Source organism: Schistocerca gregaria, chromosome 8, assembly GCF_023897955.1.
Source record: "Schistocerca gregaria isolate iqSchGreg1 chromosome 8, iqSchGreg1.2, whole genome shotgun sequence".
NCBI lineage: Eukaryota > Metazoa > Arthropoda > Insecta > Orthoptera > Acrididae > Schistocerca > Schistocerca gregaria.
Window position 1 is genome coordinate 131,758,267 of NC_064927.1, and position 20,600 is coordinate 131,778,866.

At 38.6% G+C, this 20,600-nt stretch overlaps 1 protein-coding gene across 1 annotated transcript in view; it reads left to right on the top strand.

Moving 5' to 3' along the window:
- Window positions 1–19,887, top strand: part of LOC126284691 (lysosome membrane protein 2-like) — a 75,524-nt gene extending 55,637 nt beyond the window's left edge. Inside the window, exons 7-10 of the mRNA XM_049983814.1 lie at window positions 6,095–6,327; window positions 10,318–10,436; window positions 16,376–16,498; window positions 18,087–19,887. Coding sequence (XP_049839771.1) covers window positions 6,095–6,327; window positions 10,318–10,436; window positions 16,376–16,498; window positions 18,087–18,293 — 682 coding nt within the window. The 3' untranslated portion in view covers window positions 18,294–19,887. The remainder of the gene's footprint in view (window positions 1–6,094; window positions 6,328–10,317; window positions 10,437–16,375; window positions 16,499–18,086) is intronic.
- The last annotated feature ends 713 nt before the right edge of the window (window positions 19,888–20,600 follow it).

Sequence of the window (20,600 nt, forward strand, 5' to 3'; positions counted from 1 at the left end):
ATAGGCTATAGTTTTTAATGAGAATTACAGGAATGAATACACGATAAATTTCTCAACTGTCAAAATGACCGTAATTATTGCGTGCAACCATTCCAAAAAGGACATTTTTTGTTAAATTTTATGTTTTATACTCTTAAATGAATTCATTTGTTCATTTCGGGATATAGACATATTTAAAAGGTAATTATACTAAAAACCCTGCAAGAAGACCCTTTCCAGACCAGTGCAATGTACAGCCACATCAAGCACGAAAACGTATCTGACCAAAGAATGTATAGCAAATGACTCAGCAAGGTATTGGTACAAAAACTCAAAAACTATGGTTATGTTAGATATTATCTGGAGGTTGGCTACCGCAGATGCAACGTGTTAAGTTTTTATGTACATTCTCTTTTCCTGTGGAAGATTTTCCATAAACATTCAAATTTCGCGAAAAATTCAAGTGGAGATCATGTAAAAGGTATACATCATTCATGTATCTAACTATTCATTTTCATATGATGTACTTCTGCCTGCTATATTTAGGGGGTATTGTCAAATATTATGTAAATATCAATTTCGTTATTAGCTATGGGGAATCCAAGTACAATTTGACAGTGGGCAATATTTCAGAACCAGTCATATGAAGTAAATTAGTAAAAGCGTAGCCAAAGTGAAATTATGGAAGGCTTGGATTGCAAATTGGAGTGTGCTACTGTTGCTTCTTGCTAGTGTGCAGAAAGTCACCCAGTTACTTTTACTCTATTACTGATTCATCCTACTTTGCACAATGTTCTATAGTGTTGTAATGTTTTAGAAATAATTCGAATTTTTGGAATTATCTTAAACATTCTCGAATTTTAAATAATGATATTTCATTTTTATTATATATTAAAGTTCCGCCTTAATTGAGTAGCACTTTAACATTAAAAAGAAAAATAATGAATAACGTTCTAGTGAGAGTGAAACCACTCAACTGAAGAAACAAGCGACCAAAGAAGTTCTACAGGTCGCTGCCGAAAAGATGCAGTATGTGACACACATCAAGGCAGCTCATACATGGATGACAGTAGACGGAAGGCAAATTTAGTGGCTGGAGAGATTTAAGTACTTGGGAGAATGAATGGAAACTGCACTGACAGAAACGGAAGAAATGGGAGCACGAATAAACAGAATGTCGCAAGATTTAAAAAATAACTATTAATATTTGTGACTACAATAAGACGAATGTTATATCAATACAGAATTGAGATATTAGCAGACAGTGATCCACCCTAAAGCCTTAAATTCGGCAGAAACTGTTAACCTAGTAATAACAGGAGGATATTCAGACCTCTAAGAACAGCTGATGGCCAGTTTAGAAGAGTGAACAAAGAATTGTATCTCTGACATGAACAGGAAAAAAAGGAACATTTTCGTCGAACAAATCCTTAGAACAGTCCATCGGGAGTTAACACAGCAAATAATAGTTCCTGATGAACGGAAGAACCGAAGTACTTTTGATCGAAGTGGTACAGAGGAATCTACAAGAAATAGGAACACAGGAACCAGAGATACCAAACAGTGTAATTTTTACATTAAACAGGTTTTCACAGGTTTCTGGGACAGGATCAGATCATGAACAAATTTATCATGAACATAAGAGTGAAAAAGTTTGCAGGGTATGAAAACAAAATAATACTGGACAAGGAGAAAGACCAGAAGAAACGAAGCCAACACTTATTAACATAGTCGTCAAATGGTCAAAATGAAAAGAAAAAGAAGAAGAAGTAAGTACAAGGCAGTATGAAAAAATGAAACAATACAATGTAATAGAACTTCTTGCACCCGACTGCATATATTCAATAAAACTGTAAATAAATAACCGTTGTTGTACTGAGAATTGTAAAGATGTCAGTGATTTTCAATTTTCAATGCATAAAGAGAGTGTTTGTACAATATCTGTTGAAAGTTCGGAGAGACATTTCAGTACGAAGTAATCAAGCAGAAGAAAAAAGAACAGAGAACTTACACTAAGGATGTGATCATTATTAACGAATAAGAATCAAAGAAACATAAACGTCACTAATTGCTCACTATTAGAAATTTCACTTTTAAGAAATAAGAAAGGCTTTTCTACTATCCGCTCATATAACCAGCTATCTGACGCGGCGAATGGCTCCCGTCGCTTGCTTTCCATATGGCGCTAAAAGTAAAGAGATACATACCATCAGAAGCGACTGGAAACCAATCGTTGCATCAGGGTAGCGCTGCCTTGTGCGGTCCTCAAATGACATCAAAAGCTACATTTCAGGCGTTATTTGAGCTCTTTAGTTTTCAATGAGTGTTCTCCAGCGAACGCCATCGTCTTTGTAAAATTTATAGCCTACACTTTAAACTAAAATTTTAACATACAGGAGGTAGCTAATGGACCGTGAAGGTTATTACCACTCTCTTTTAGTGGAATTTGGAGTTAAGTTGATAAAACTAATTAAGTGGCAGACGTTTGAGTAAATACATTCCGTTGGGGCGTTTCAAACCCCATTAGCGTGTTATGTTACAAACGTAATCACACTAGATAAAACATTTGCCACCACCCAGGAGAGATTACACTTGTACCGTGCAACACTACCTCTGGCCTTCAAACTATCTATACCGCGACGAGCAACTGCACTAGTACAGAATCTTGACTTCCACAATTTGTATAATCGGGTCAAAACACATTTCAAAATGTCTTTGTTTTCCGCGGATGTGTAGCGCTTCTGGAACGCTGTGGACGTGACACTCAGTTATTTGCATTCTTTGGGACTGTGATGGAGATGCATTTCTTCAGGAATTCTTCTCTGTCTTTGAAAAGTGATGGGCCGACAATCTGGTGCTGTTTTTCAAGGGGTCTTGTCTAAATAGTTGTAGGATGGCTCCCGGTTGGTTAACGTTGAGAGGTAGCACAGAAAAGGAAGCCAGGACATCAGTTTCCTATAAATTCGGATGTGAGGTCTATCATGCTGGCTGAAGAGAAAGCTTAACTGAAGAATGGGAGTGACACACATAACTGTTTAAGAACAAATTACATGGAAGATAAGAAACTGGTTGACACGGTAGGCGACAAGTTAGTTATTTTGTTAACCTCAGTGTCATTGTCCAGCACTCTGCGAACTCTTTCTCACCGGCAGAGAATTGTACAAAGTGGTAGAGAGGGGAGGGAAGTCTGTTCTGGTGGAGAAAAAGTGATCCATGGATTCTGGAGAGAAGAGATCATCTGGGGATCTTGAGGGAGAACTGCTAATTGAATCAAAACATAAAGAATCAAAACACAAATAAAAGTACCAGGAAGTGGACAGCTATTCACCGATGACTGGACAAAAGGTGAATCAAGACAAAACAGAGTTAATGCAGTTCTGAAGAACCCAAGAGCAGCAAGAATTTCTTGGGATGGAAGGTATGAGGCTCAAGGGAGTTCTCCACTTCAGCAGCACGAAGATACACTAAGAACGAATTATCAGAATGGGACAGAAATAGGAAGGTGGGATGTACATGTATATACTAACCAATAGCTACAGTTTCTTTCATAAATAGTGGTTTTTATTCAAGAGATATAGTTTCACCATGGCATTGATTGAAAGAGTTTTGGATGTCCTCCTCAGGGATATCACGTAAAATTCTGTCAAACTGGAGAGAAACATCGTCAAAATTCCCAGTTTGTTGGCAGTTCCCTCCCATAAGGATCCATACGTTCTCAGTCAGCGACTGACTCAGCGAACTAGCTGGCCAAGGTAGAAACTCTCGCAGCATAAGGGTGGACATGTAAGCCCAATATGGCTTGTCATGAAACGGAAACAGTAGTATCTATATGACAATTCTGACTCAATAAACGTTTTCTCCAAAATTCTCAAATCTAAAATCAAGATTTTAGTTTCAAATTTTCACTCATTTAAAAATTTATATATCTTCAAACAAAACATAAATATAATTAGAAAAAAATTATTTATTAAAATTTAAAATTCAAAAAATTAAATTTAAAATGTTTAATATTCTAAAATTTATGCAAATTCAATAAGATGCATATTTATGACACAGATAGGATGATTTTGTATAAAACTGTACGGCTCGAGAATGAGACTTTCACTCTGCAGCGAAGTGTGCGCTGATATGAAACTTCCTGTCAGATTAAAATTGTGTGCCAGGCCGAGACTCGAACTCCCCCGTGAAAGGCAAAGGTCCCGAGTTCGAGTACCGGACCGGAACGCAGTTTCAATCTGCCAGGAAGTTTCATATCAGTGCACACTTCGCTGCAGAGTGTAAATCTCATTCTGGAAACATCCCTAAGGTTGTGGCTAAGCCATGTCTCCGGTATATCCTCTGTTTCAGCAGTGCTAGTTCTGCAAGGTTCAGAGGAGAGCTTCTGTAAAGTTTGTAAGGTAGGAGATGAGGTACTGGGATAAGTAAAGCTGTGAGGACGGGGCGTGAGTCGTGCTTCGGTGGCTCAGTTGGTACAGCACTTTCCCACAAAAGACAAAGCTCCCGAGTTCGAGTCTAGGCCCAGCACACAGTTTTAATCTGCCAGGAAGTTTCAAAATTGAATGGATTTACATTTACATCCTTATTTAACAGCATCGTAAGCTCTTAAAAAGTTATTAGGTGGAACGAGATTGCATTATTCTTGAAAAAAAATTTCAGCTCTTCCACTTCTAACATGAATTTTTGTAATTCAAGGTGATCAAATAAAGTAGAATCATTTAACTGACTATTTTGTCGCTTATTTTGGAAAACAACAAAATAAAGCAAGGCAAATCATATTCAGCAGAATTATAATAATTAGTAATATCCAATTAAAATTATCTTTTCTCATTCAGTCCAGTTAAATTGTTTGCAGTTCAAAGATAGAAATTGGAATTTTTGCGTGTTTCAATCTTTCTTTTTCTAGTTCAAGCGAATATTCTGATTCACATTTAGCAACAGAAACACGAATTTTAATACTTAATACAACAACTTTACCTCTTTTTTGGAAGTGTCATTTTATTGTTATTACCAGTCAATCGAAGAATAGAAGCTACTAAAACGATAACAAGTATTGTGAATAAGATATAGTATCCCAGAAAGATCGATGTTAATAACTTTCTGTTAAGCAAGTTTCTCATTACCTCTAGTCTAATGTTATTAATAACATGTAATCAATTGTATGGTAGCAGAACAAAATGAATCAGTTGTGCAGAAAAAACTGTAGGTGATGGACGAGAAAAATCGATAAGTTTGGCAAATGAAATGGGAGACGGGAAAGAGAAATACATGGGAGGAGTGTATGGCAACCGTTGATAACGTGACAGAGATGTTGGCTTCATATTACGCAGAAGGAACCAAGCTTGAATTTGCTCAGAGAAAAGGTACTTCAATGAGAATCTCCTCTTGATTGCAGAGTGGTTTTAAGTAACACATAGGTCACTGGGAACTTGTAGCTGAAGGCTCAAGAACACTAAATTGTTGAAGCGAAGTAGCACGTTAACACCCGCAGTGCTGCCATCGTTCACATTACTGTCTAGATGTGTAACGAACAAACGAGAAACGTTTCGATTCAGATTACACACTGCTTTGAAGTTTTAAGTGTGGATTTTGTCACCATTGGTATCTTAAGGTTTACCCACTTCAGTTTGTAAGTAGTTATTTTCCCTTTGTCCTACAGTCTTTCCGTAAACTCGCTACATAATTTACTATCTGATGTATTCCACACGGTTCTAATTGGACCATTGTAATTACGCCACTAGATGGACTACGTCTTTCCGTATAGACGAAGCGTTTTGAGTACATGCATCCACACTTCAGTTCTTTAATTGTTGCCCTGGGAAAAATAAGCATTGATGGCTTCCTCATGCCACATGTATTCAGTAAAAACGTACTATTGCTAATAGCTATCATTAATAGTCTTTAAATGAAGGAAATACTGCTGTAATGTTGTTCAGTACACTGTCCTGAGTCGCCAATCAAAGTGTCTGCATTTATACCTCCAACACCCTGTGTAGCATATCGCGCAAAAAGTTAATGTGACGTGTGTTAGAAAAGTATTTACAAACGCCTTTGTTGCATTATTAACTGAATTTTTTTATATTCAAAATTTATGAGGGATAACTGTTCTTATTTTCAGGTACCTTCCAGAGAACGAGACTATGTGGGTATACCGCAAGTACTTTTGTCGGCCTATACCAGCAGTATTTGAGAAAAACGTAACAGCATATGGTCTGAAGTTACGCCAGTACAAATTAAAAGATGACGCATACGACACTCCTGACAAGAATCCGGATAATTCGTGCTATTGTGATGGCAAAAACCGAGATTGTCTACCGACAGGTGTAGCAGAAGTTTCTCCTTGTTATTTCAGTAAGTCATGCACTTGAATAATCTCAGTTCGACTTGTTTTAATTACGCACCATTTGAAATAAAACGAGAAAATAACAACAAATAAATCAAGAAAACACTCACAGTCAGAAGTTAGCGACATGAGTGTCAGTCAGGTAGTCATTTAACTACCAGTGAAAATAGCCCCAGTCTTTATCATTAACACTGGGTGACGAATAACGACGAGACAAATCTTCTTGACCACACCGAGTTGATATCTTGAAGCAAAGAGATCGGTTTTGAACCTTACAGTGAGAAGCTGTAAATTTACCCAAAAATACACTTATAAGTGAGGTCAGATTGCCGTATTGTTTCCAGTGAGTAGCATACGAAACTGCAACTTTTTAAAGTTAGCATAATATATCTCAGCTCAATGAGAGGCTTGTTTCCGTCAGAATCTACAGCAGTCCAACAATGACACCAAAGGTTTAGATGACATGCCATCGTCCCATGCAGACGATTAAGAGACAGAGAAAGAATATGAAAATATTTAACGGGTAATTCAGTGCGTAAAGGGAGATGAAAATCTAGTCGTGATATGGGATTGGAATGCGGATGTAGCAGAGAGAGTAGACGTTACGGGAGAATAAAGGCTTCGTACTACAAATGGTAGAGGAGAAAGACTAATAGAGTTCTGCAATACATATCAGTTAGTAACAGCGACTGTTCTATTCAAGGGTCACAAGAGGAAGAGGTATATTTGTATAAGACCGGGAGATACGGGAAGATTTCAGTTAGATGGCACCATGGTCCAGTAGAGATTTCGAAATCATATATTGGATTGTAAAGCGTACCCAGGAGGATATCTACACTCAAATCACAATTTAGCAGTGATGACGAGTAGACAGAAGCCCAAGAGACTAGTCGCTGTGTAAAGAAGTAGGGTACAGAAGTACGAAGGAATCAAGTGACACATTTGAAGTTCTCTGAGGCTATATACAATCCGATAATGAACAGTGCAATAGGCACTACCGTTGAAGAGTAATGGACATCGCCAAAAAGGGCAATCACAGAAGTTGAAAAGAAAAACATTGGGACAAAGATGGTAAGTGCCATGGTAAGAAACCATGCGTAATAAATAAAATACTTCAGTTGATCGATGGAATAACGAAGTACAAAGATGCTCCGGGAAATTTAAGATTACAGTAGCTGAGGATGAAATAAATAGGACGTGCAGTTAAGTTGAAACGAAATGACTGTATGGAAGATGTTAATAAATCCGAAAATAAATTTTTGTCGGAAGAAAGGACTTACGAAGTATAAAAGCAAAATCCAATATCAGTAAAATTGAAAGGTAACATTAAGAATACAACGGGAATTCCACTCCTAAATGCACAGGAGAGAGTAGATAGACGTAAAGAGTACATTGGAGGCCTCTATGAGAGGGAAGACTTGTCTGGTGACGTGATAGAAGAAGAAACAGGAGTCGATATGGAAGATATAGGGGATCCAGTGTTAGAATCAGAATTTAAAAGAGCTTTGGAAGATTTAAGATCAAATAAGGCATAAGGGATAGATAATATTCCATCGGCATTCCCAATGTCAATGGAGGAAGTTTTAATCGGAAGACTATTCATGTTGGTGTGTAGAATGTATGAGGCTGGCGATATTCGATGAGACATTCTGATAAACATCATGCACACAATTCCTAACACTCCAAGAGGTGGCAAATGCGAGAATTATAGCAGAATCAGCCTAAAGCTCATGCATCCGAGTTACAGACGAGATTAATATGCAGAAGAATAGTACAGAAAAATTCTGGATCTGTTATATAACGATTAGTTTGGTTTTAGGATAGGTAAAGGCACAAGAGAGGCGATTCTGACGTTGCGGTTGACAGTAGAAGCAAGACTGAAGAAAAATCGAGACATGTTCATTGGCTTTATCTACGTATATGGGAAAACCATTCGGCAATGTAAAATGGTGCAAGATGTCCGAAATTCTGTGAGAGATTGCTGTAAGCTATAGGGATTGAAGGGGAATGCAAAATAGTTAAGCAGTATTGGCTAGAGGAAAAATATCGTACAAGGCTGTAGAAGCATATATAACTAGCGGAACTACAGATATAACCTAGAGGAAAGAGACAGTTGTTGAAATGAGAAACGTCATTATAGAGGTAGAAAACTGAATCGGGAAACCAGTACTAACCAAAGAATGGAAAGAGGAGAGATGGAAGGAATACATATAAAATGAGTTTTCGTATGTGAGCAGTAAAAAAATTAATGATGGCCGAAGCAGAGAGGATATGTTAACCAGTAATAGCAAGAAGAATGCATCTAAAGAAGAATATAAATTTAAGTGTTAGGAAGTTTGTTGCTGGAGGTGATTGTCCGATGCGAGGTTTGAAACTGAAACGTGGACGGTACACAGTTCAGAATGTAAGGGAATACAGACTTTTGAAATGTGTCGCGACAGAAGAATGCTGAAGGTTACATAACAATACCTTTTAAATAATTAGGAGGCATTGAGTAGAACTGAGGAGAAAAGAAATTTGTGGCATAACTTTACCAAAAGAAGGAATCAAATGGTTTAAATGGCTCTGAGCACTATGGGACTTAACTACTGATGTCATCAGTCCCCTAGAACTTAGAACTACTTAAACCTAACTAACCTATTGACATCACACACAGCCATGCCCGAGGCAGGATTCGAACCTGCGACCGTAGCGGTCGCGCGGATCCAGACTGTAGCGCCTAGAAGCGCTCGGCCACCCTGGCCGGCAAGAAGGATTCGTTTGATGGGAAACGTTGTGAGACTTCAAGAGATGGTCAGTTTAGCGTTAGAGGGAAGTCTAAGGGGTCATTATAGAGAGACACCAAGATATGAATACATAGAGCAGATTCAAAGGGATGTAGGGTGCAGTTGTTATTAGGAGATGAAGAGTCTTGCACAGAACAGAATAATGTTGAGAGCTACGCGCAACCCGTATTTTGACTGGAAACAACAACAAAAGTAATAATATGGAGTGTTTTTCAAATCTAATACGCATCTACTAACTAGACTCATCAATTCTTTCACAAGCGTCGTTTCTCTAATGCACCGTAAAAAACATGACGTTTCCAATCAAATGGCTGACGGGAATTTTTAAGACGAACGATTCTCTGGTGGCGACTAGTTTCGTGGATTAAATATGTAAGAAACTTGTTTTAAACCTTGCGAAACTTTTTCTGCACTTCACTACAGAATCTGTTTTGAATATTAACGCTACGAAATGACAAAGTTCCTTGAGGAAACTGCAGAGGTACCTGTCAGTTCGTATTTAATTACTAAGCTGCCTTTCCTGTTTCGCTTTTCGATGTACCGTTTTGTTTCATGTTCATGAACAAATTATTAGCATGCTTCGCCATTTAGAGGTTAAGAACGAAAGTAATTTTCACATGATGTGTCACTGGCAAGTAACATACCTCGAGAAAAGTTGGACCATACACAGAAAGAACTGTTGGAGTGTAGTGCAGAAGGTAACTGAAGGAAATAGGCCATGAGGCGAACTGAAATGACACTTTTATTAGAAGACAATGATTACACTGAAGCCACCAAGACTGATGACGGTCCTCTGGACATTACAAAAGGGTGTGTGAACACGACGGAAATCAGTGGATGCTCTGAGACCTGTTCCAGCGCGGGGCACGTGGTTGGCAAGAAGTTTCTGTGATGGGATGGCAACTGCTGGATGGTTCTATGGTGCACGTACAGTCACGCGTACCTCGGGCCATATGGCGCCCAACTTTCTGTGCACAACTGGGAACCCTCTGGCAAAATGCTCCCACGCTTTCATTTATGTCCACCGTCCAGATAATATGTTATATAACTTTATTGAACCCATCAATAAGTTTTACAGAGCAGTTTATCTGACGAAACTGTTTTAAAGATTTTCTCATATTCGCTTATAAAAATAAAACAATGTGTTATTGCCATGACGTATTATGTCACCATTGAGTCATAAGAATGACAGTGGTTTGTTTACTCTTGCAGATGTCCCAGCTGCGATATCTAACCCCCACTTCCTGAACGGAGATGAAAGTCTTCTACAAGCTATCGATGGGCTCTCTCCAGACAAAGAGAAGCACGAGTCACATTTCTCAGTTTTAACGGTAAGACGAACTGCCCGAATACTTAGAAAACATTCAGTTTCATGATGACATAATATATATGAAGATATTGCATTCCATAAGCATTAAACGACAGTATTTATAGTTATAATGGTGTTGTCAGTTTATTTTATTTAATAATAAGCATTTGACGGATAGTTTTTTTCTTACTTTTTTTGATAACTAGATTCCACTAGTAATGATAATACTGACACTGGTCTAAGAGACACAAAAAGAATGCTTTTGTAATTACAGTAATGCACTATGATGGGTATTATTAGCAACAACATTTAAGTGTGTAAAAATCCTACGACATGAGACACAGACTAATAAAACAGATTGTTGTTGTTGTTGTTGTCTTCAGTCCTGAGACTGGTTTGATGCAGCTCTCCATGCTACTCTATCCTGTGCAAGCTGCTTCATCTCCCAGTACCTACTGCAACCTACATCCTTCTGAATCTGCTTAGTGTACTCATCTCTCGGTCTCCCTCTACGATTTTTACCCTCCACGCTGCCCTCCAACGCTAAATTTGTGATCCGTTGATGCCTTAAAACATGTCCTACCAACCGATCCCTTCTTCTAGTCAAGTTGTGCCACAAACTTCTCTTCTCCCCAATCCTATTCAATACCTCCTCATTAGTTACGTGATCTATCCACCTTATCTTCAGTATTCTTCTGTAGCACCACATTTCGAAAGCTTCTATTCTCTTCTTGTCCAAACTAGTTATCGTCCATGTTTCACTTCCATACATGGCTACACTCCAAACAAATACTTTCAGAAATGACTTCCTGACACTTAAATCTATATTCGATGTTAACAAATTTCTCTTCTTCAGAAACGCTTTCCTTCCCATTGCCAGTCTGCATTTTATATCCTCTCTACTTCGACCATCATCAGTTATTTTACTTCCTAAATAGCAAAACTCCTTTACTACTTTAAGTGTCTCATTTCCTAATCTAATTCCCTCAGCATCACCCGATTTAATTTGACTACATTCCATTATCCTCGTTTTGCTTTTGTTGATGTTCATCTTATATCCTCCTTTCAAGACACTGTCCATTCCATTCAACTGCTCTTCCAAGTCCTTTGCCGTCTCTGACAGAATTACAATATCATCGGCGAACCTCAAAGTTTTTACTTCGTCTCCATGAATTTTAATACCTACTCCAAATTTTTCTTTTGTTTCCTTTACTGCTTGCTCAATATACAGATTGAAAAACATCGGGGAGAGGCTACAACCCTGTCTCACTCCTTTCCCAACCACTGCTTCCCTTTCATGCCCCTCGACTCTTATGACTGCCATCTGGTTTCTGTACAAATTGTAAATAGCCTTTCGCTCCCTGTATTTTACCCCTGCCACCTTTAGAATTTGAAAAAGAGTATTCCAGTCAACATTGTCAAAAGCTTTCTCTAAGTCTACAAATGCTAGAAACGTAGGTTTGCCTTTTCTTAATCTTTCTTCTAAGATAAGTCGTAAGGTCAGTATTGCCTCACGTGTCCCAACATTTCGACGGAATCCAAACTGATCCTCCCCGAGGTCCGCATCTACCAGTTTTTCCATTCGTCTGTAAAGAATTCGCGTTAGTATTTTGCAGCTGTGACTTATTAAACTGATAGTTCGGTAATTTTCACATCTGTCAGCACCTGTCTTCTTTGGGATTGGAATTATTATATTCTTCTTGAAGTCTGAGGGTATTTCGCCTGTCTCATACATCTTGCTCACCAGCTGGTAGAGTTTTGTCACGACTGGTTCTCCCAAGGCCGTCAGTAGCTCTAATGGAATGTTGTCTACTCCGGGGGCCTTCTTTCGACTCAGGTCTTTCAGTGCTCTGTCAAATTCTTCACGCAGTATCGTATCTCCCATTTCGTCTTCATCTACATCCTCTTCCATTTCCATAATATTGTCCTCAAGTACATCACCCTTGTATAAACCTTCTATATACTCCTTCCACCTTTCTGCCTTCCCTTCTTTGCTTAGAACTGGGTTGCCATCTGAGCTCTTGATATTCATACACGTGGTTCTCTTCTCTCCAAAGGTCTCTTTAATTTTCCTGTAGGCAGTATCTATCTTACCCCTAGTGAGATAAGCTTCTACATCCTTACATTTGTCCTCTAGCCATCCCTGTTTAGCCATTTTGCACTTCCTGTTGATCTCATTTTTTAGACGTTTGTATTCCTTTTTGCCTGCTTCATTTACTGCATTTTTATATTTTCTCCTTTCATCAATTAAATTCAATATTTCTTCTGTTACCCAAGGATTTCTAGCAGCCCTCATCTTATTACCTATGTTATCCTCTGCTGCCTTCACTACTTCATCCCTCAGAGCTACCCATTCTTCTTCTACTGTATTTCTTTCCCCTATTCCTGTCAATTGTTCCCTTATGCTCTCCCTGAAACTCTGTACAACCTCTGGTTCTTTCAGTTTATCCAGGTCCCATCTCCTTAATTTCCCACATTTATGCAGTTTCTTCAGTTTTAATCTACAGGTCATAACCAATAGATTGTGGTCAGAGTCCACATCTGCCCCTGGAAATGTCTTACAACTTAAAACCTGGTTCCTAAATCTCTGTCTTACCATTATATAATCTATTTGATACCTTGTAGTATCTCCAGGGTTCTTCCACGTATACAACCTTCTTTCATGATTCTTAAACCAAGTGTTAGCTATGATTAAGTTGTGCTCTGTGCAAAATTCTACTAGGCGGCTTCCTCTTTCATTTCTTAGCCCCAATCCATATTCACCTACTATGATTCCTTCTCTCCCTTTTCCTACACTCGAATTCCAGTCACCCATTACTATTAAATTTTCGTCTCCCTTCACTATCTGAATAATTTATTTTATTTCATCATACATTTCTTCAATTTCTTCATCATCTGCAGAGCTAGTTGGCATATAAACTTGTACTACTGTAGTAGGTGTGGGCTTCGTATCTATCTTGGCCACAATAATGCGTTCACTATGCTGTTTGTAGTAGCTTACCCGCACTCCTATTTTGCTATTCATTATTAAACCTACTCCTGCATTACCCCTATTTGATTTTGTGTTTATAACCCTGTAGTCACCTGACCAGAAGTCTTGTTCCTCCTGCCACCGAACTTCACTAATTCCCACTATATCTAACTTTAACCTATCCATTTCCCTTTTTAAATTTTCTAACCTACCTGCCCGATTAAGGGATCTGACATTCCACGCTCCGATCCGTAGGACGCCAGTTTTCTTCCTCCTGATAACGACATCCTCCTGAGTAGTCCCCGCCCGGAGATCCGAATGGGGGACTATTTTACCTCCGGAATATTTTACCCAAGAGGATGCCATCATCATTTAATCATACAGTAAAGCTGCATGTCCTCGGGAAAAAACGGCTGTAGTTTCCCCTTGCTTTCAGCCGTTCGCAGTACCAGCACAGCAAGGCCGTTTTGGTTAATGTTGCAAGGCCAGATCAGTCAATCATCCAGACTGTTGCCCCTGCAACTACTGAAAAGGCTGCTGCCCCTCTTCAGGAACCACACGTTTGTCTTTCCTCTCAACAGATACCCCTCCCTTGTGGTTGCACCTACGGTACGGCCATCTGTATCGCTGAGGCACGCAAGCCTCCCCACCAACGGCAAGGTCCATGGTTCATGGGGGTAGGATAAAACAGATTAATAACATAAATTTTACCTACATTGACAGCGTCAGACAATACTATAGCTGGTAACGCTGAAGGAGAAACACAGTGCTGGACTCGTATTGTGACACCCTCAAAGGCGTACTGCGGTTACAGCAGCTGCAAAAATCATCAGAAAAGGATGGACGGAAGTCTAAACCGTTGCATGTCTCGTCATAATATATCGTGTCCAACCTCCTTTTGCTGGCGTACTGCAGCAACTCGACGTGGCGTGGACTCAACAATTCGTGAAAGTCCCTGCAGAAATACTGATCATCTATGACAATCTATAATTGCGAAAGTGTTACAGGTGCATGATTTCGTGCACGAACTTACTTGTCGATTATGTCACACAAATGTTCCATGGGAGGCATTTCGGGTGATCTGGGTAGCCAAATCATTCTGTTAAATTGTCCAGAACGTTCTTCAACCCAGTGACGAACAGCTGTGCCACAGTGACATGCCACACTGACACACATAAAAATCCCATTTTTGTTTGGGAACATGACGTCCATGAATGGCAGCAATTGGTCTCCACGTATCTGAACATGAAGAGGACCCAGTCCATTCAATGTAAACACATCCCACACCATTATGGATCCACTACCAGCTTGCACAGTGTCTTGTTGACAACTTCTGTCCATAGCTTCGTGGGATCTGCGAACCATACTATTACCGCTTACAAAATGAAATTGGGCTTATCTCACCAGGCCACGGTTTTACAGCAGTCTAGAGTCCAACTGATACGGTCGAGTCCAGGAGAGGCGCTGCAAGCAATCTCGTGCTGTCAGCAAAGGCACTCGTGTCGACGTCTGCTGCCATAGCCCATTAGTGCCAAATTTTCCGCATAGTCCTAACGGATACGTATGTCTCACATTGATTTCTTCGGTTATTTCACGCATTGCTGCTTGTCTGCTAGCACTGACAATTCTACACAAACGCCGCTGCTTTCAGTCGTTAAGTGAAGACCGTCGAACACTAGTCCGTTGCGATAGGTGATGCTGAAATTTGGTATTCCACGCACACTCTCGACACTTTACATCTCGGAATACTGAATACCCTAACGATTTCCGAAATGGAATTTACAATGCATCTAGCTCCAACTACTCTAGCTCTAATTACCATGCCGCTTTCAGAGTCTTAATTCCGTCGTGTATTCATAATCACATTGGAAACGTTTGCAAGTCAATCACCTGTGTAAAAATGGCTACGACAATGCAATGCCTTTTACACCTTGTGTGCACTATACTGCCACCACCACATCGATATCACATGACTTTGTAAACTCAGTGTATTATTACCACCAGTAAATAGTACAGTGAAATTCAAAGTATTTAACCTTTGGAGAACTAATAATATACATTTACGAAATACTGCAGCATGCTGTCGAAAGAGGCATAAATTTGCTGCTTGTCCGCTATGTACATCTAAAAACAGACAACTCTCTTTTAAATGCATTTGTATATGTCAGTTCTTGTCAGAATTACAAAAATACTATTCATGAGCTTATTTTTGGTGTATTCGAGTGACTGTGTGAGGCAAAGGTACTCGTTGAAGGAACGAGTCACAACATATTCAAAAGATGTTGAAAAAATGCAGACACTAATAATTTTAGATACTATTTCCAAATGACACTCACATTAAACTGAAATGCCTCTAAGCTGCTGCGAACTCCTGTGATGATTAACAAAAGTACACTACAAGGAAGCGTGTTAATTTACATTTTAAAGACTTGGTCCCATTTTTAAAAATTTTCAGATGTTTGGAAGTGTATTGAAAAATTAACCCATGTAACATAATGCCCACCTTGACATATAGTGGTTAAAGATGAACTGTCTAATTCAAGAGTTCCACTTGAGGAACAAAACTGATATATGTATCACAATAGTTAATTAGACTACTAAATTCAGTTTACGATTTAAGAGCTCTCTGTAAGTCAAACAGAAATGAGACTTCAAATATTTCTATGATATCAAAATTTATTTGGGAGAAAACAAATTTGAGTAGCCCATTCTGTATAAAAAATTGTAATCAAAATTTGTAACCAGTTTAGTGATAGTATTATAAAGTCTGTGGGAAACGAGAATAGCCCTACATTCTTTTAAGGATGAGCACCTTGTAGACTATAGATCTGTTTGACTTCGAATGTTATGTAATTCTTAGTTGCTTTTGTGTTTAAAAGAATGTATTTTAAGTTGCGGATGAATGAAAATGCATGACAGGACGAAGCAGCAAGACTTACCTGTTACGTGATGTAATACGTACATATTACATTTTTAACGAAATTTTGCAGGATTTGGGACTGCCAATTCAAGGAAACTGCAAAATACAGATTAACCTTATTGCAAGAACGAGCAGCATGAAAAGTATTTCTGCTTTCCATGGCATGTTTTTGCCGATATTATGGTATGAGACGGTGAGTAAAACGATCAAGTATACTCTGTAGTGCTTTGTTCACTAAATACAAGATTTCTGTGTGATGAATTGTTGTATTTCTCTTTAAATAGATTCATAGATTGTTAGAATATTGCCGATACTTAACGTAAACTGTAGAATTTTTCACTTAGCCACACTCACTTCCTTCCTCCCCTTTTCTGTAGTTATGGCAAAATCGTTGGTTACACTCTAACAAAGTGTACAATATTGGATCAAAATGAAAAATTTTATGAGAACAGCGTAATTTGCAGCGTATTTCCTCGGCTCGTTAATTTATACTGCTGCAGTGCGGAGTGCAGTGGCACTTCTTACTGTGACAGAATAACTGTGGTACATTTCGATCTTATGTACTTTGATATGGTAATGTTTCCAAGTGTATACTACCGTCACTGACTAAAGCTGTTGATGTCTTTCCGATGCAACCATTGCCAGTTCGGACTGCCAAATGTGAGATAGATTTCTTTTACACATAGCCCTGTGACAACTGCAAAAAAACATTTCATACTAACTGCATCTCTCAAATCACAAATTTGCAAATTATATAGAGTCAGAGAAAATTCGAGACATACGAGGTGCGACAATAAAGTTATGAGACTGATGTGAAAAAAAAGTTGCTTAGCGTTATAGTCAAGTTTAGTGTTGTCTCATTCAAAGTAGCTCCGTTCTGACTGCACACACTTTTTCCAGCGCTTCTGCCATTCATGGTAACATTTCTGGAACTCATCTTCTGTAATATTCTCGTCACAGCTTTTTGGACATCTTCTGTTGTTTGAAAGTGGTGTCCCTTAACCACCGTTTTGACTCTTGGAAATAGAAAAAAGTCGCATGGAGCGATATCTGGTGAATGGGGTGGCCGTGGTAGTACTAAAATTTGTTTTGAGATTAATGATTGCTGTACTGACAGTGCAGTGTGGGATGGCTTATTACGATTTTTGGGGACCATTCTTGTACAAGTCTTCTCACACCAAGATCTTCAGTTATTATTAGACGAACCGTTTCTCGATTTATGTTCAGTTCTTCTGCAATCATTTTCACAACTAATCTATGATCAGATCTTACGAGTTCACACAGCCTGGCCAAATTGACATCCATCCGTGAAGTTGATGGTCGTCCACTGCGGTCTTTATCTTCAACATCCGTTTTGCCTTCACTAAACATTTTATGCCAACGAAAAACTTGAGCTCTTGACATAACCTCCTCTCCAAAAGCCTTCCGAAACTTACCGTAAGTTTTCGTCTCGTATTCACCCAATTTAATGCAAAAAGGAATGGCATAGCGGTGCTCTATATTATGCAGTTCCATTTCCGTGACGAGAGACACAGACATGTGTTAACTTATTACAGCACAACTCATGACTGAGCAGTTGCATCGATGTGCCGCTTAGACTAGAAGCAGCTTATAGACCAAGGTCAAAGGGATTGTGCCTACACAAGCCTGCAGGTTTGCCACATCTTGCAAAGAAAATGAGTCCTATTACTTTATTGTCGCACCTCGTAAATTTTAATTCTGATATTTACGTTCTACGAAATACATACCTGTCTCACAAATGCTGATTTACTTTTTTTCAGATTATCGGTCCTTATCCTGCCGGTTTGATGCTTCTGATAAAGGTGGCGGTGAATGAGGGTCCAATAATCCTACAAGTACTTGCAGTACTGTTTCTCATTGCAGGTTTAATATTGGTGCTTCTGATAATTTCGCAACAGTTTTATCCACTAACACACTTGAAAAACAAGCTCAATGCAGTTCGTTTCCTAAAGATAAGTGAAACATAATTAGAAATATCTACAGAGTCTGGCACAACAAGGCCTCACAGACGAAAACCATTGGAAGACTGTCAACCCTCAATCCAATACAGGGAGAGTCGCCTGTTGCAAACAAACGTTCAATGAGCCATTTGTGTGTTCTTCTACAGTAGCCGAGTGTGAGCCGTCTCTAAAAGAACAGCATATTAACTTACTGCTGAAGCTCACATGTGTCACTGCCGGTGAGTCTTTTACTGAGACTAAACCTACACCTTTGCCCTGCAATTCCGGGACATACAATGAATATCGCGCAACACTGTTTCTCAGAATCTTGAAATGCCATAGTTGAAACTGTGTGTGGTAGATAAGTGAAATATCACCGTAAATACTTGTGCAGTTTGATTGTAGTAATGGCCACAGCAGAAAGTAATTATAAAAAGCCTGGTTTAGTATCCCAGAGAGCAGTACATGACACTAAGAGTAAATCCACATTCAGTAAAGGTAGCATCATATTATGGATTTCCCCTGCATTAGCATCAATGTGTCTGTTTGCAGTAGTACCTGAAGTTCTGCTGGATGCAGTTAATGCAAGTAGAGCTTCTGATCTCGTAGTAATATTACAAACCGTTGTTATTAGCGGCTGCATGATCTAAACCGGATGCTTCGTTGCAATGTCATCAAAAATGTTAACACAGAATGAAAAGTCTCATGTCTCTCCAAATGATTATGGCTCAGTGCATAAGAAATACATAAGATGTCTAACATTTTGGTGGAAATTATTGTTTCTTTTAATTAACCACTCAATACCAGAGGGGGGGGGGGGGGGAAGTACTTTGTCTCCACCTTTCGAAAATATTGTGATGTACTTAGCTTCTTAATATTTAAATATTTTTAAAAAAACTCTCATTTTTAATGAAGTTTTCTGTCGGCTTCCATACAGATTTAAATTTTTCAGTTAAACTTAACTCAAAAATGTAAGTTTCATTTGTAGATGTCACTTTCCCCGATGAAAGTCGTATTCAATATTTACAGGTTCAGAACGTTACTTAACAAACCAATAATTCTTTAAAAAGTGATTTGAGAGTAAAATTAAACAATAATGAAGGATATTTGCAATGTTAAAATTTTTGTGGTTGCCACAAAGGTCATAGCAAACGTTACTGAAAGTACACACGAATTAGCTAAGAATGTGCTAAAATTATTATCGGGTTCTGGATCATACTTACACATCAGTACATCTTTAGAATGGATGTTGTTAATGTAATTCAAAAACTATTAATGTATTTTTATTATATTTAATTTTCTTACGGTGTGTAGAAAGTACCTGCCTCGCACTGGATAACGTGAGTTATGGTAAATGCATTGACATTGTGAGGGTTAATCGAATACAACGTACTGAAACCAAGTTTTGTTAGAAAAACACTGAAATTTTCATTTGCTGATGAGAACGCTCCCATGAACTTGTTCTTATAAACCACATTAAGAATGTTTCATATTATAGCACATTTGTAAGTTGGTGAACTAAGTAAATGACCAAAGTATTATACTACGAGTGTCAACTCTAATTTTCGACGTATGTATATAAATAAAACCAGGTGGTAAATTGACTAAGACAAGAAAAATACATAGACAATTCTACATTCATTGCTTCAAGCTCACCTGTTCTTGTACCTTTCACCTCTGTAGTGCTAAAATTCTTTATTTAGTATGTGTTATTAACGGATGAGAATGTCTTGCAATGTCAGTGTTATAATTCCTTCCTAGCGTTACCTGTGGCAAGACACGACCTACGTGAAAAAATTCAATATGGTAAGTTGAGGTAGAGAGTCCTTAAAAATTAAAGGGACTGAGTGCTGTTCTTCTAACATAGCATTAGTGCCGTCCACATCTGTATCAACCAACTTACATCAATTAAGGCCATCTGTAGCTATATGTTTTCCTAAATGTATCAGTTGTTTTGGCTAAAATAACGCACTATGATGTACAACATTTTTTTTTTATATCACTAGACTTACTTTCATCTTTCTTCATCAAATAAGGACTATCACCACTGTTTTCAAGAAGGTCACCTAGCAGATGCTTGGAAATCACAACACTAATCAGCCCCGCACATTTAATAAGGTGCAGTTTTATTCCGTTGTAGCATGACGTGTTCAAAGCTGGCAACAGGTCACCTAGAATCTTGATGGTCTACTGCTGATACCGAACAATGCTCCACAATCAAATCCTCCACCACCAACTTGTTACTTTTCTCTCTCTAGGAATATTCGCACAACAAAATGCTGTTAGTTTTGAGTTGCTGCAACCAACTTGTGAATATCTGAGGGTCTGTACACG